The 13698-nt window shown below is 40.2% G+C and overlaps 1 protein-coding gene across 3 annotated transcripts in view; it reads right to left on the reverse strand.

Annotated features, from left to right (window-relative positions):
• The window catches only part of LOC124171872 (ER degradation-enhancing alpha-mannosidase-like protein 1), a 109591-nt gene extending 107195 nt beyond the window's left edge, over nt 1-2396 (reverse strand). The window contains exons 1-2 of one of the 3 annotated variants that reach the window (XM_046551252.1): nt 1690-2396; nt 1076-1252 (exon numbers count right to left, since the gene is read on the reverse strand). In XM_046551252.1, coding sequence (XP_046407208.1) covers nt 1076-1252; nt 1690-1961 — 449 coding nt within the window. In that variant the 5' untranslated portion in view covers nt 1962-2396. The remainder of the gene's footprint in view (nt 1-1075; nt 1253-1689) is intronic. The other 2 variants (XM_046551250.1, XM_046551251.1) reach the window with 2 other exon arrangements.
• Between the last annotated feature and the right edge of the window lie 11302 nt (nt 2397-13698).

Below are 13698 nucleotides of genomic sequence, written 5' to 3' on the forward strand. Positions count from 1 at the left end.
AAATTATAAGCTCTGATAAGTTTTCCTACAGAATATTGAAGATGAATGAAAATATCAGAAATAAATACATCCATTGCAGGAAAGTATCACAAAATTGACAGGATACTTGCAATATTTTACTTTCAAATTCATAAAAATTGAGAGACTATTTAAAAAGACGTGGTTCCAGCATTAAATATTATAACACTGATGATTAAGATAAAATTAAAAAATAGCAAATTTTTGCCAACTTTCATTCCTGACAGATTGTCTTTAAAATATGGTGATCATGGAATGTGTTCAAGTGTCATCATAAGGGTACTTTAATATTACAGAAAATAATGCTATAATGGACCCTCAGAATTTTCTACTGCTCGGAAGGATGTGACACAGGGTGTCATATTTTCATTATATATATAAAACTTTATATATATAACATAATATATTCTACCCTACAAATCAGCAAACTTGAAAGATAATTAAATAAAATTACAAGATTTAATGAAAACATACAGGTGGGGCTGGACTGTTTTAAATAACCCTTGATTGAAGATTGATTATTGGCTTGAAATGAGACTGAGACAGTTCACCATAGTGCTACCCAATAGTATATCCGGTATTTCTGCTTTCAGCAGATTACCAGCATCATAAAACTACGATTGATATACATATACGTAAAGAGATTGGTGTGGTTTGGCTATTCGTGTTTATAACGGGGAAGTCATACATCTGGAGGTCGTACTAATGAGGGTGACTTCCCACAGAAATGCATTAATTTCAACCAAGCTGACTCCGTTTTGTCAAGCACCCTAGGGAGTCGTAAAACTGAAGTTCCACATTAAAGGCAAATGATTGACTAGATTTCAACTATTAAAATTTTTTAAGCTTATACAAGCCATGCAGGTTAGAAATATTGTTCGGTTAAAATTATTTTGCAAACCATGAAGTGTCAAATACATGAGAGAGTCATTTTCCATACTCTTTCCACCACACAAAAATTTTAAGTAAAACATTGAGAATAAAGTTGGGAAAAATACTAGATTAAGAGATGCACCAAAATTAGAGTCACTCTGATGGTGACAATAAACTTACTCACCTAATATTCACCTCAAAAACTTGAACAACATTATCCTTGTCGAAACTAACACTTCTGACAACAAGTTCCACGGCTTCTTTAAACCTGGTGGCATTTCCCATAATAGCCAGCGTGTCCAAGGAATCAACCAACGTGAGGCAATAGTCACCAAGAATGTCATTTATGTTGATGTTTGACCTGAAAAACGATAAAGTACAAATCTCAGATACCCTTGGGGGAAAATAATAACAATATCAAAGAAATATGAACACGTCATCATAAGGTAAATTCATCTACTCAAGCCGTAAATGGATAAAAAATCAGTTTAAAAAATCCAGATTTCATAAGCATTTGAAAATAGTTATCAACCCATAGAGTTTATGAGTATTTGTTGAGACTTCTTGGAATCACCACAAGAAGCTACTATACCTAATAATAAATATGAAATGCTCAAATCAAGATGACACGCGCCACTAAAACAATCAGTGAATACTGAAGGCTGGAAGAACATTCCATAGAATGTTACAATTTAGCAAATCATACCACCAGCCCATGAAGATGAAGGGTTTATTGTACCTCATCAGTGGCCTACGTTAGGTCAACTGTCCAGCGAAAGAAGTCATCATAAAACTTACGGGTTGGCATAATCTGGGCCCCTTCCTTTGCATTGTATGGGGTTAAGCTCATCCATTGGAAATGCATGCTCCATGTAATTCTCGAAACCGAAGTTGAACATCTTTTTGGCTTCCCCTAGCATATGCAAACGTAAGCTTTCGGGAAAGAACCCATACTTCTTTTCCAATGGGTCCCATGGCTGTTTAAATATGTTCAGTGACCCATACGTATCTAATATATTGGACATTAATATCAAAATAGATATTCCGATATACGACAGGAGAACATACATTTTATTCGCGATGAAAACATGATATTTGTCATGAATAATATTTTATGTCTCTAAGCATTACAAATTCCTCACTACTACAAGTATATCACACCATAAAAATTAAATACTGCAATAAAGCAAAGAAAGAAAGGAAACGCCTGTTCTAAAGCGACTGGTATGCTGATACCAGAATTCTAACAAAATCAACAACTCATGATGTCTTCGATGCGGCCATAGCCTCCGTTAACCTTGCCAGATCCACAAGATAACAGCAACACACGTCACGATGAAACTCTGTACAGAGTACATAAATCCATATAAATCTTTGCTTTGTAATATCGGTGTATCCGTACAGCGATGGATCACGATGGATGGCTGTCTCATCGGGACAGCGCACCCACGAATATTACAGTAAAGGAGGAGGATTCTGAAAATTTCCTTAGATTCGTTGTTGCCGTTGTTGCCCTGCGCGCATTATAATTAGCTTTCAAAAATCGACACTCGTAACGCCACCAGTCTTCGATATCCAGAGTATGGGTTGTACGTTCCAAAAGGATTTATTTGCATGTCCTAAATGAAGAATTTTATAAGACCGATATAAAGACTGTTACTATGAATTTATCTGCATGTTTTTTTGAGTTGTTGCCATGTATTGTTCATAAATTTTTCCGATTGGGGGCTCTCGGTAGAAGCTCATGATGGGACTTGTGGATCCGGGTGCCCTTCCCCAGATAATTTTATGAAACTTTAAAATCCTACCACCATCTCATGAAATTGAAGGATTTATTGTACCTCAACAGTGTCCTACGTCAGGTCAACTATCCAACGAAAGAAGTTATCATAAAACTTACGGGTTGGCATAATCTGGACCGCTTCTTAAATTTTAATTTTTTAGAATTAATTTTTTAGAACAACTCAAATCTCTGCTAACTTCTAAACCAATAGGTCAATTGAAAATTGATTCGTATTGATGAGAGATTTGCGTCGTTCATAACAAATCAATCAATTTTGGTCGTATAAATAATGTTTTCTGTAAAATATTAATTCCAGCATTCTCGGATCTAAAAATATTTCATCACTTCTCTAAAAGTTGGTCACATCGACTTGTTTAACGCCGACGAGGCGCCAAAATAATGGACAAGTCGTCTCACTACGCATCCTTTTTACCTTCTGCCACCTTCCGAGTTATATCATCAAAGATGAACGCCCTCCTATAGCCAGGGGCGCAGCTAGGAATTTTGGCTAGCGGGGGTTTTAGGGTAACTAATACAGGCCTCTTGAACATTAAAGATGCGAAAAAAAGAAAACAGAAGGAATGCTGAACTTGGCCTTGGCTGGAAAAGGGGTATGAAAGCGTTGGAATAAGCATGCTAAACATGTTGGAGAAGGAGTTGGTCGCCGATGTTCCCGTTTATTATCGATAATAATTGACGACAAGTCAGGATATTTCCATGTCCCTTATCAGCAAGGTTAAGGGCAGAATAAAACGCCAGGATACAAACGTGAGGCAGTTTATTCCCGCGAGGAAAATGTTATTAATAAATGATGGACATTGTGGTTGAGGAGGATATTATGAATAGTGCTGTAAGCGTGCATTTAAATCACATTTTTCTCTCCTCACTGCCAAATAGTTTTAAAAAGGGGATTGCATGTCCCCAAGGGAGAATGATTATTTGTCAATCGGTCGATTCGTTAACCATAAAAACCCTAATCAATTTAATCACCGCGGATCTTACAGTAACAAGATTTTTGAAAGATTTCGTCATAGAGGATAAATGTGGGAATTCGCTCTTACCCCGAACCATAAAAGACTTTAATGAATGCTGGTCGTAATTAATTCTGCTTGAGCATTTCCTTTCTATATAATTAAATGCTTGGATTGCCTGAACAATTGAGAATGGATATCTTTCATAGCGACATATAAAGAACCGTATGATATTTATAGGTCCGAAAGAAACGATAGTATAAGAAAGATATTTAGCTGAACGGATAGATATGGGAATTCGTTTTTCCACAACTATGCATAGCAACGGGCGATTCGTGTGTTGACAATAAGTGCTATCAAATGATAAATAAAAACATTGCGCAATTGCGTTTCAATTGAGAAAATTTCCAAAATTTATTAATCTCGCACCTACCTACGTGGGTATTCCATACCTCACACACCCCGGTATTAGTTGCACCTAAACCCCCCCCCCCCCAGCCTTAATTCTTTGTTCCACCCGTGGCCTCCACCAGGGGCGCAGCTAGAAATTAAGGCTGGGGGGGGGGGGGGTGTTTAGGTGCAACTAATACCGGGGTGTGTGGGGGTTTGGTATACCCACCAGAATAGGCGGTAGGTGCGAGATTAGTAAATTGTGGAATTATAATATAAATGGTTCAAAATGGTGAGTTTTACGGCTTTTAAAGGGATATTTTATTAATCCTTACACTATTCTATTAGTAATATCAATCTAATTAAGTAAAATGGATTAAACTTAAAAATTTCTCTGAGCTCTGGGGGGGGGTTTTATCCCCCAAAACCCCCCTTCGCTGTGCCACTGGCCCCCAAAATCACCTCCAAAGCATATTTCTAGTTAATGCCACTGCATCTTAGCACAGCAGAACCACAGAATAGGGACCTTGATACAGGGATGCCGACTTCCAAAAAATATTGGGGGGCCAAACTGGGGATCTTGCCCCGGGAAATTTTATAAGTAGTGAGTTTTAAGTTTTTTTAAACCATTTTAGAAGAGTCATATGATCAACATTAGAACCCTGATAACTCTAATCTCGATATATGGACACTCCGGGGAAAATCGACAAGCCTGACACAATTTTTTCCTCAAACCCATATCGAATTTTAGAGGGGGCACGGGCCCCCTAAAGGCCTCGTGGAGTCGGCGCCACTGTCTAGATAACCATATCATCAAACATACTGATCTTAATTTCTCCCATTGTATTTGCTGGTAAAGTGTAAAATCTTACCTCAACTTTTGGTGCCCATATTCACAATACACATGAAATCACACTCATCCAGGGATGGATTCACCCAAAGTTACGCTAAAGGGACATATCCATTGAGTGTCCTTTGAGAGAGTATTGGAGAGGGAAAGCATTTCTTCAAAAGATAGAGCAATTTGTTTTAATCTAAAATACAATATCTGGCGGAGAAAAAAAATTATATACAGTAGGTCAGGAAGCGTACTGGGTACGCATGACGGCGTTGAGGGGTTAATAATTAGTTAGCGAGAGGCACCCAAATACCAACACCATTAATTTGTCATACGATTTCGCGATAACTGCTAAAATAAGGGTAATCAGGGCACCTACGTAATGACCCGGCTAATCCCGGAATTTCATATAGCATTCTTACTAACGACGAAGAACAAAAGCAATATTTGCTGCAGATTGTTTCCCAATTTCGAAAAGTGATAAATGAGGGTACGAGGAAAGAGCTAGTACAACTGAAACCTGGCTTTGTTGAATAATTTTCTCAGTAGGTTAACGAATTTGTAACGATTTTCCAAAATAAAGTTAAGATTGATCACCATACGTGACGACATGATTTGGTCTACGAAATGAGTTCAAAATCTGAATTTGAGAGAGAGGGAGAGAGTCACTGAAGCATGTGAACATGGCGGGCAACCGTGGGAGAGGAAGGGAGGGAATGGGGGACGCATCGCTTAGCGACACTCTTGACGCCAGGCTGCAGGGGGGCTGCAAAGTATAATAGGTGAAAGATACGCAAAAACTGACGAAACTTTTGTGGGTCATAACTTACCCTGATTACCATAAATTAGACAATTTTCGCAAAATCGTTTAACAAATTAAAGGTGTTGGTATTTAGGCGCCTCTCGCTAACTAATTATTGAAAAAAAATTTTGCCTATCCTTGTATACCCGGATGTCACTATTTAGGCTTTTTGAATTTCCTCCAGGTGGCGATGGAGGGGGAGGGAGAGGTCTAGTGCGCATGCGCTGGGCCGACCAGGAGTATCGTGTCGCCCGGCATTCATTCTCACTCTTGCGCCGAACCGTACATTGTAAAGTTGGCCTGCATTCTTATCCACTATTAAAGAAGTTCAGCTGAATATACAAATTTCACTTTATTTCAACATAAAATTTGGTCCTTCGGGCCGGATTATTCCGGTGTTTACTATGATTCCAGCGTTTATTACGTGCAGTATTGTGAAATTTTTCTACTTTTGTCGGCACCTAATGGACCTTTATTTTAAGGTGGAAATTTCTAGAAGCCTCGTGGTTCGGACATCTTTCTTCAATAGTGATGGATTTTCTACGACTCCAACTGCCAGGGTGTGTGCTTCCCTAGGACTTTGAAGAAGTTTCTGCGCTACACGGCCTGCCTCAACTTCATCTGGTTCTTGGTGAGATTGACTTGACTGCTGAAACTTTTATTCCTTCGATCGTCTTATTTCGTGTTCAATCATTCCCATTGAAGTATGTCGAAGGATCTAGAAAGCCTCGTGCAAACTCAAATGTGTAAAAGTGAACTTATTTCTCGTTTTTGGTCAAATACGATGAAATTGGGCAAGGACAGACTATCCGCTAACTTACTCGAGAAACGTAAGGACTTGCTTGATTCGTATTGGAATGCATTTCTTTCGGGCCACTACGTAGTTTTGGAGCAAGCCGAAGCCGCTAAGACAGAGTACGTGAAAAATGATCACTTTTCGCGTGTGGAGGAGCTTTATATCGACGCTTTGTCTAACATATCTGATTACGTGTCTCAATTAAAACGATCGAGTTCATGTGAAATTGAAGTATCACGTAGCGCCTCAGTTAATTCTATTCTTCCGAAAATAGAATTACCTGTTTTTCCTGGCGACTTTTTATAATGGGAAAGTTTCATAGAACAATTCCAAAAGCTAGTGGACGAGGCGCCAGACTTATCAAATGTGCACAAACTTTTGTATCTTAAAACTCACCTACGTGGGCCTGCCGCTAAAGTAATACAGAATTTGCCTATCTCTGGGGCGAATTACCAAGGAGCATGGAATGACTTAGAGAAGCGGTATGGCAGCGCTAGAGTTCTTTCAAATTTCCACATGAAGGGTTTGTTTGAACTCCCAAATATGCAAAAGGCGACTTCCTTTGAACTGAAGCGAGTCCTAGATCAATTTCGCCAAACTATTAGGGTATTTGAAAGCCTTCAAAAGCCATTTCAAGCATGGGACGAATGTTTCGTATTCCTTTTAGTCAGTAAACTCGATTCTTCTACACGGTTCCAGTGGGAATTATCTCACTCAGAAATGAGTGCGGTGCCGTCCTTTTTGAGTTTGTCTGATTTCCTTGAAAACCGAATTCGTGCCTTGGACGCTTCAAGAGCTTCTTCCAATTCGGCTTCAAATTCGGAGTCAAAAAGGGGTCGAAATAACTCGGTGAAATCACCGAGTCAGTCGAGTAAAATGTTGAATGCAGTGTCATCAAAGTCTTCGAGAATAAATAATGCCGCTTGTCCGCTCTGTTCAAGGGGCCATTTTTTGAGCTATTGCTTAGGTTTTAAGGCTCTTAAACCTGAGGAACGAAGAGAAGAAGTCATCAAGCTTTCTCTTTGCCTAAATTGCCTTTCTCGTAATCACGACGCGAGTCGGTGTCGATCATCAGGTTGCTGTCTAGCGTGTGGCAGCAAGCACCATCCGCTACCGCATGAAGCATTTCCGAGACTCGCGGATAATCCTCAATCGTCTGATGCCATACCATTAAAGCCGCCCACGATTTCCCCTTCGACTTCCCCCGGCGCAGTGTTATGTCGCGCAAGCTCTTCAAGTCGAGTGGCTCTCTTAGCGACTTTTTATGCCCAGGTTGAATCACTTACGGGAAAATGTATCACAGTGAGGGGACTCATAGACACTGAGTCTGATACGTCTTTTGATACGGAATGGTTGGTGCAAACTCTGGGACTTCGGGGATCTAAGTTCAGCGTTCCGATCATGGGCATACAAGGTCATGAAGTGGGTACTGCTTTGAGCATGGTAAACGTGACAGTTACATCTTCCTTCGACAGAAACTTTAAACTAGATCTTCAAGCCTTGGTGCTTAAAAGGCTAACCGCTCTTACGCCCTCCCACTACGCAAAATTGCACCCATGGTCTCATCTGGAGGGGTTGACCTTTGCGGATCCAACTCATGCCATTCCTTTATCAGTTGACCTCATCTTGGGCGCCGATGTCTGCGGGGAAATACTTTTAAGTGAAGTTCGCGAAGGTCCTGTAGGAAGTCCTACTGCTCGTTTAACTCCTTTTGGATGGGTGTTAATGGGACCTGTTTCGCGTGCGAAGGATATGGAATTTCAAAATGACTGTGCTACCGCTATGCATGTGCAAGCATATGAAAGGGTGATGGATGAGATTCAGAAATTTTGGTCCCTTGAGGAAGTTTCCACGGTAACACCGCCGCACAGTGGGTGGAAATCGAAAAAAGTGTGACAAAACCCTAAATTTTCACTATTTTTTTGGTAAACAAAAATGGTACAGTCCGATAGAATAATGTCCAAGGATTAAGGAACTATGGCTGTTTCAATATTTGGTTCACCCATTAAATCATTAGAATCCATTAAAGACGAGAAAAAATTATAAAAAATGTCAATTCTGAATTTCTGCAAAAATCGAGTATTTACTTTCGCTATTGAGCCGTTAATATGGTTTTCCATAAATTTCAACGCATATTTTGTAAAAGAGTAAATATTTCCTAAGAATTACACGGGATAGTTTATTTATTTTTATCAATTTTTCATATAATAATTAAACATTCAAAAGTGCATTGTTTTTGGACTATTTTTGACATAAAGTGGAAAAAAACTTTATGAGGGCGATGAGACTCGATCTTAAAATTCATATGGAAATAAAGACCTGAATCTTGACTATATGATCCAAAAGAAAAATCTTGCTCCAACTTGCTACCTTGCTTTTAAAGATGGGATATGTATAAAAAGTCAACGCAGCCGCCCGGCCCGGCCGCGGATTACCCTGATTTGGTTTTTGCTCCAGTTTAAAGCAAATAATGGTTCCACCACTATTATTTTTACCCCAATTGTTAGGAAAGATGTGAAATCTAAAAGTAAAGGCAATATTTTGTCCAAAATAATTTCGTACTCTCTTGTTGCACATAGAAAGTAGAAAATTCGCCGCTGCCGCCGGTCACCCATGAGCCCTATGAGGACGTGTGACCATACGTCGGCAGAGTGCTTTGTTCACTTATTCGTACTTATTCTCACATACATATGTACAGGGAATTTCCCGCACTTTAGGTCCCTTCAAACTAGAAATCCCTCCGACCTTGAGAAGAGGGAAAGAATCGAAGCAGGCGCGGTCAGTGCACACGACCGACAGACCGCAATTGTTCCTTGGGGCGGTAATCCGCTTCCACTACTAGTAGTTCTCTAAGTAACACCTCTTGACTACTCCAGCTTATTGTTCCTTCAAAATGGGGGCTCTTGAATTTGGTGTTTGGGGCTAGGTTGTTTCTTTGAAACTCGCCGCTATTTGTTTTACCACCGCAGCGCACATGCATCGGTTAATGTCCTCCAAAAGATCGCTTCTCTGGAACACGCTAGTGAACGAGTTAGCTGGCGATTTACCGGGCGGTTTTCCCAAAAATTCACACGTTCTATTGTCTTAGATAATGTCTTCCTTCCTCAGTTTTACTCATACGGTCAGTCTAACTTAGCTGGTGAGTGTTGAGTCTTTTAGCCACAGTGACTACTGACAGAGGAGTTCTCCTAGGTGAGCCCATCGATTGGTTACTGGTTGTCGAACTTACTCTAATACAGAGAGGTCGTACACGACGGAGGGAATACATTAATCGGTCACAGGTATGATTAACACCACTAGTTGCAGAAATATTTTATGTCGATAAGGCAACGTTAGAAAATGTAGCAATTTTTTGTGGCTTGTAGATTTAGAAGCTTTTATCTCCGACAGGGGAGAAAATGAAGAGGAGGAAAGTGACTCGAAAAGAACTGCACGATGCTATGTGCCAAGGAATGGTGTAGACGGTAGAGTCGAAAAAACTATTGGCATTCAAATTTCTATTGAAAAATTTAGTATTGGGGGAGATGCAGAGATAAAGGATTTTTTGGGAAATTAGCGACTTCTAATTGATGAAGATCGTTTCCGCGAGTATTGCTCTTCCACTGCCGCCCTTTATGGTGAGCACTCTGAATGGTATTATATACCCCCAACTGCGCATAAGATTCTAATACATGGAGCGTGTATTGTAAACGCAGCAGTGCTACCCATTGGACAATTGTCGAAGGAGGCCCTTGAATCGAGGCACAAGGATATTAGGGGGTTCAAAGAGCAGCACTTCAGAAAATTTTCCAGTGCAAAATTTTATTTTTCTAAGACTTCTTCTATCTTCGGACGCAATAGTATCCTCATCAATCGATTCGAATCACGGAAATGTGAAGGTACCTAAAGGAGTTAGGAACCTCCTTCTGATTGACGAGAACGCAGAGTCAGATGGAGACGAGATTGATTCAGGTGACGAAGACCTATAACTGTATTTACTCAGGTATGCATTATTTCTATTTCATTAGTCATTCATTTCAGAAACAGAAATATGGTTTTAACTTCTAATGAAAATAATCGAAAAATACTTGCATTAATTTCCGTGGAATACATTGGTAAAATCCATATCCTTAATATTACATAGATACCACGCATCTATACATTCTATGATGAATCGATACATCACCGTTAAGTTGTTTAGGGTCATGTATCAAAGTTTCTAAGTCAGTGATAGTACTTGTATGAATATAATAAGCATCTAACATGCAGCGCTTTTAGTATTAAAATTAGGGAATTCTTACTGTTTCCGCCATTTTATTTTAGAGAGGCCCCTGATTGTTCTAGAGCAAAACTAACATTAGAATCGGATTAAGGAGGTAAAAATAATTAAAAATCGAAAAAATCGTGGATCTACGTTGAATAATAACGGTGATATTAGTTTTGTCAAGCTTTTTTCGATTTCCGCCCAATGTGCGCCGTCAGAAGCGGATTCTTATTGTGAAAATCATTCTAAAACGACTCACCGCAGGGACTCTGATGGGAGATATGTAGTACGTTTGCCATTCAGGCCAAACACTTCGCAGAAATTGTATCCTTCTCGGGAGTCAGCTATGAAATTATTTTTGAAAAACGAGAATCGACTCAGAAGTCAACCTGTTTTGAGGGAGAAGTATGCCGCATTTATGACGGAATACTTAAATCTACTCGCGGCTGAGCTTTAAGCCACCGAGTGCGTCCACCGGGTTGCGGATGGTGGGTCAACCTCTACATTTAGAGGTTAGCTGCGATATAAGCAAGTTTACTTGTCGAATAAGCAGTCGTGGACAAAAAGCGGCGGTTATCCGAGGTGGTATGGGTCTATCCCTCGGTGAGATAGGCCATCTAAATGATACACTAAACCTGTGAAGATACCGTGACTTGGCGATGAGAGGCCGCCAACAATTATGCCTCACATCACCCGGAGGAGAGGGCAGCAGCTCTTCTTCATATAAGTGAAGGTGGAGATCACGATGGTCAGTACAGCGACACTCATTGCACTTCAGGCGTGGTAACATTTACTTTAACGGCTGTAGTACTGCGATGTGGAAGGCAAGGGGAAACCACCACATTATTATCCCGAGGAGGCACAGCTACTCCAACTTTAAATTGTCTGACATGATGGAATTCTCTCAGGTAAAAAATTCCGGAGGTAAACTAGTCCCCCATTCGGATCTCCGGGCGGGGACTACCCGAGAGGATACATCGGTCAATTGTGATAAAGTTATGAGGATAGGTACATGGAACGTGAGATCACTCAGGACTTGCGGTAAGCTAGAAAACCTTAAAGTGGAAGTGGAAAGATTGAATATCGACGTGCTAGGAATCAGCGAAATGAAATGGCCTGAGGAGGGAGACTTTTGGAGTGGAAGCTATAGGATTATACACACAGGATCCCTGAACGATAATGCTGGGGTTGGGATAATGCTCAGAAAGAGCGCCGGAATGCGTGTGAAAAGCTTCCTACAGTACTATGAAAGGATAGTTATGATGAAGATAGAGACTAAGCCGGTAGATACCGTAGTGGTACAGGTCTACATGCCCACGACAGACTACGAGGATGAAGAAGTTGAAGACGTCTACGATGATATAAAGGAAGTAATCAAAACGGTAAGGGGTGAAGAAAACCTAATTGTTTTAGGTGATTGGAATGCTGTCGTCGGCGAAGGCCAGGATGGAAGAATAACCGGAAAATATGGATTAGGAAATAGAAATGAAAGAGGAGAAAGACTGTTAGAGTTCTGCACAGAACACAAATTAGTGGTTGCCAACACTCTATTTAAGAATCACATACGAAGAAGATACACATGGAAAATGCCAGGAGACAAAAGAAGATTTCAACTAGACTATATTTTAGTGAATCAGAGGTTTAGAAACCAGATAAAGGACTGTAAAAGCTACCCGGGGGCAGTTATCGACAGTGATCATAATCTAGTGATGATGAAATGCCATCTGAAATTCAAGAAATTGAAGAAATCAGCAAAGAACAACTGGCAATTAGAGAAACTTAAGGAGCCAAAAAATCAACAGGCCTTTCAAGAAGTAGTGGAGCGCAAGACAGGACTAGATCAGTCTGAAAACTCAGTTGAGAATAACTGGACTACCTTAAGAAGTGGATTTCAGGAGGCCGCTAGAGAAGTTCTAGGGATAAGAAAATGTATTAAGAAAAAGCCATGGATCACGGATGAAATCCTTGACCTCATTGAAGAAAGGAGAAAGTATAAGAATACGAATACTGAGGAAGGACAGGCTTGCTACAAGAGAATAAGGAACGAGATTTGCCGCCAAGCGAGGAAAGCCAGAGAAGCGTGGATGAGGGACATATGTGAGGACGTACAAAATAACTTCGTAAAAGGGAAAGTGGAAGCGTCCTATAGAATAGTGAGGAACCATTTCAAGGAACGAAACACAAAATGTTATAGCATAAGGGACAGGAATGGAAACATTCTAATTGAAAACGAAGACAAAGCCGAGAGACGGAAGGAATACCTGGAGAAATTATACAACGGGAGCAAACTTAGCTCAAACGTTCTCGAAGAGGAAAGTGAAGTTGGAAAGGATGACATTGGAGCAAGCATCTTAAGATCGGAATTTGACGCTGCAGTAAGAGACCTGCGAAAGAATAAGGCCCCAGGAATAGATGACATTCCAGCAGAGTTAATAAAAAATGCAGGAGAAAAGGTCTTAACTCAACTGTATAAAACTATCTGCGATATGTACTCAACAGGAGATTTACCTAGTGACTTCGAGAAGAACATCATCATTCCCATACCCAAAAAGAAGAGAGCTGAGAAGTGCGAAGAATTTAGGACCATAAGCCTGACGACACATGCGTCGAAGATTCTGACAAGAATCATTTACAGGAGAATTGAACGAAGAGCAGAAGAATTCCTGGATGAGGACCAATTCGGATTTAGGAAAAGCAGGGGCACAAGGGAAGCAATTTTGGCTCTTAGGATGATCATAGAGAAGAGAATGGAGAAAAACAAACCAACCTTCATAGCATTCGTCGATTTAGAGAAGGCCTTTGATAACGTGGAATGGAATTCAATGCTTAGAATTTTGAAAGAAATCGGCGTACTCTACAATGATCGTAGAATTATTCATAGTTTGTATAAAAACCAAGTAGCTGTGATCAAATGTGGACCAAACGGTGCAGAAGCGAGAATAAGAAAAGGGGTGAGACAAGGTTGTGCGCTTTCCCCCTTAATT

Source organism: Ischnura elegans, chromosome X (assembly GCF_921293095.1).
Source record: "Ischnura elegans chromosome X, ioIscEleg1.1, whole genome shotgun sequence".
NCBI classification, from domain to species: domain Eukaryota; kingdom Metazoa; phylum Arthropoda; class Insecta; order Odonata; family Coenagrionidae; genus Ischnura; species Ischnura elegans.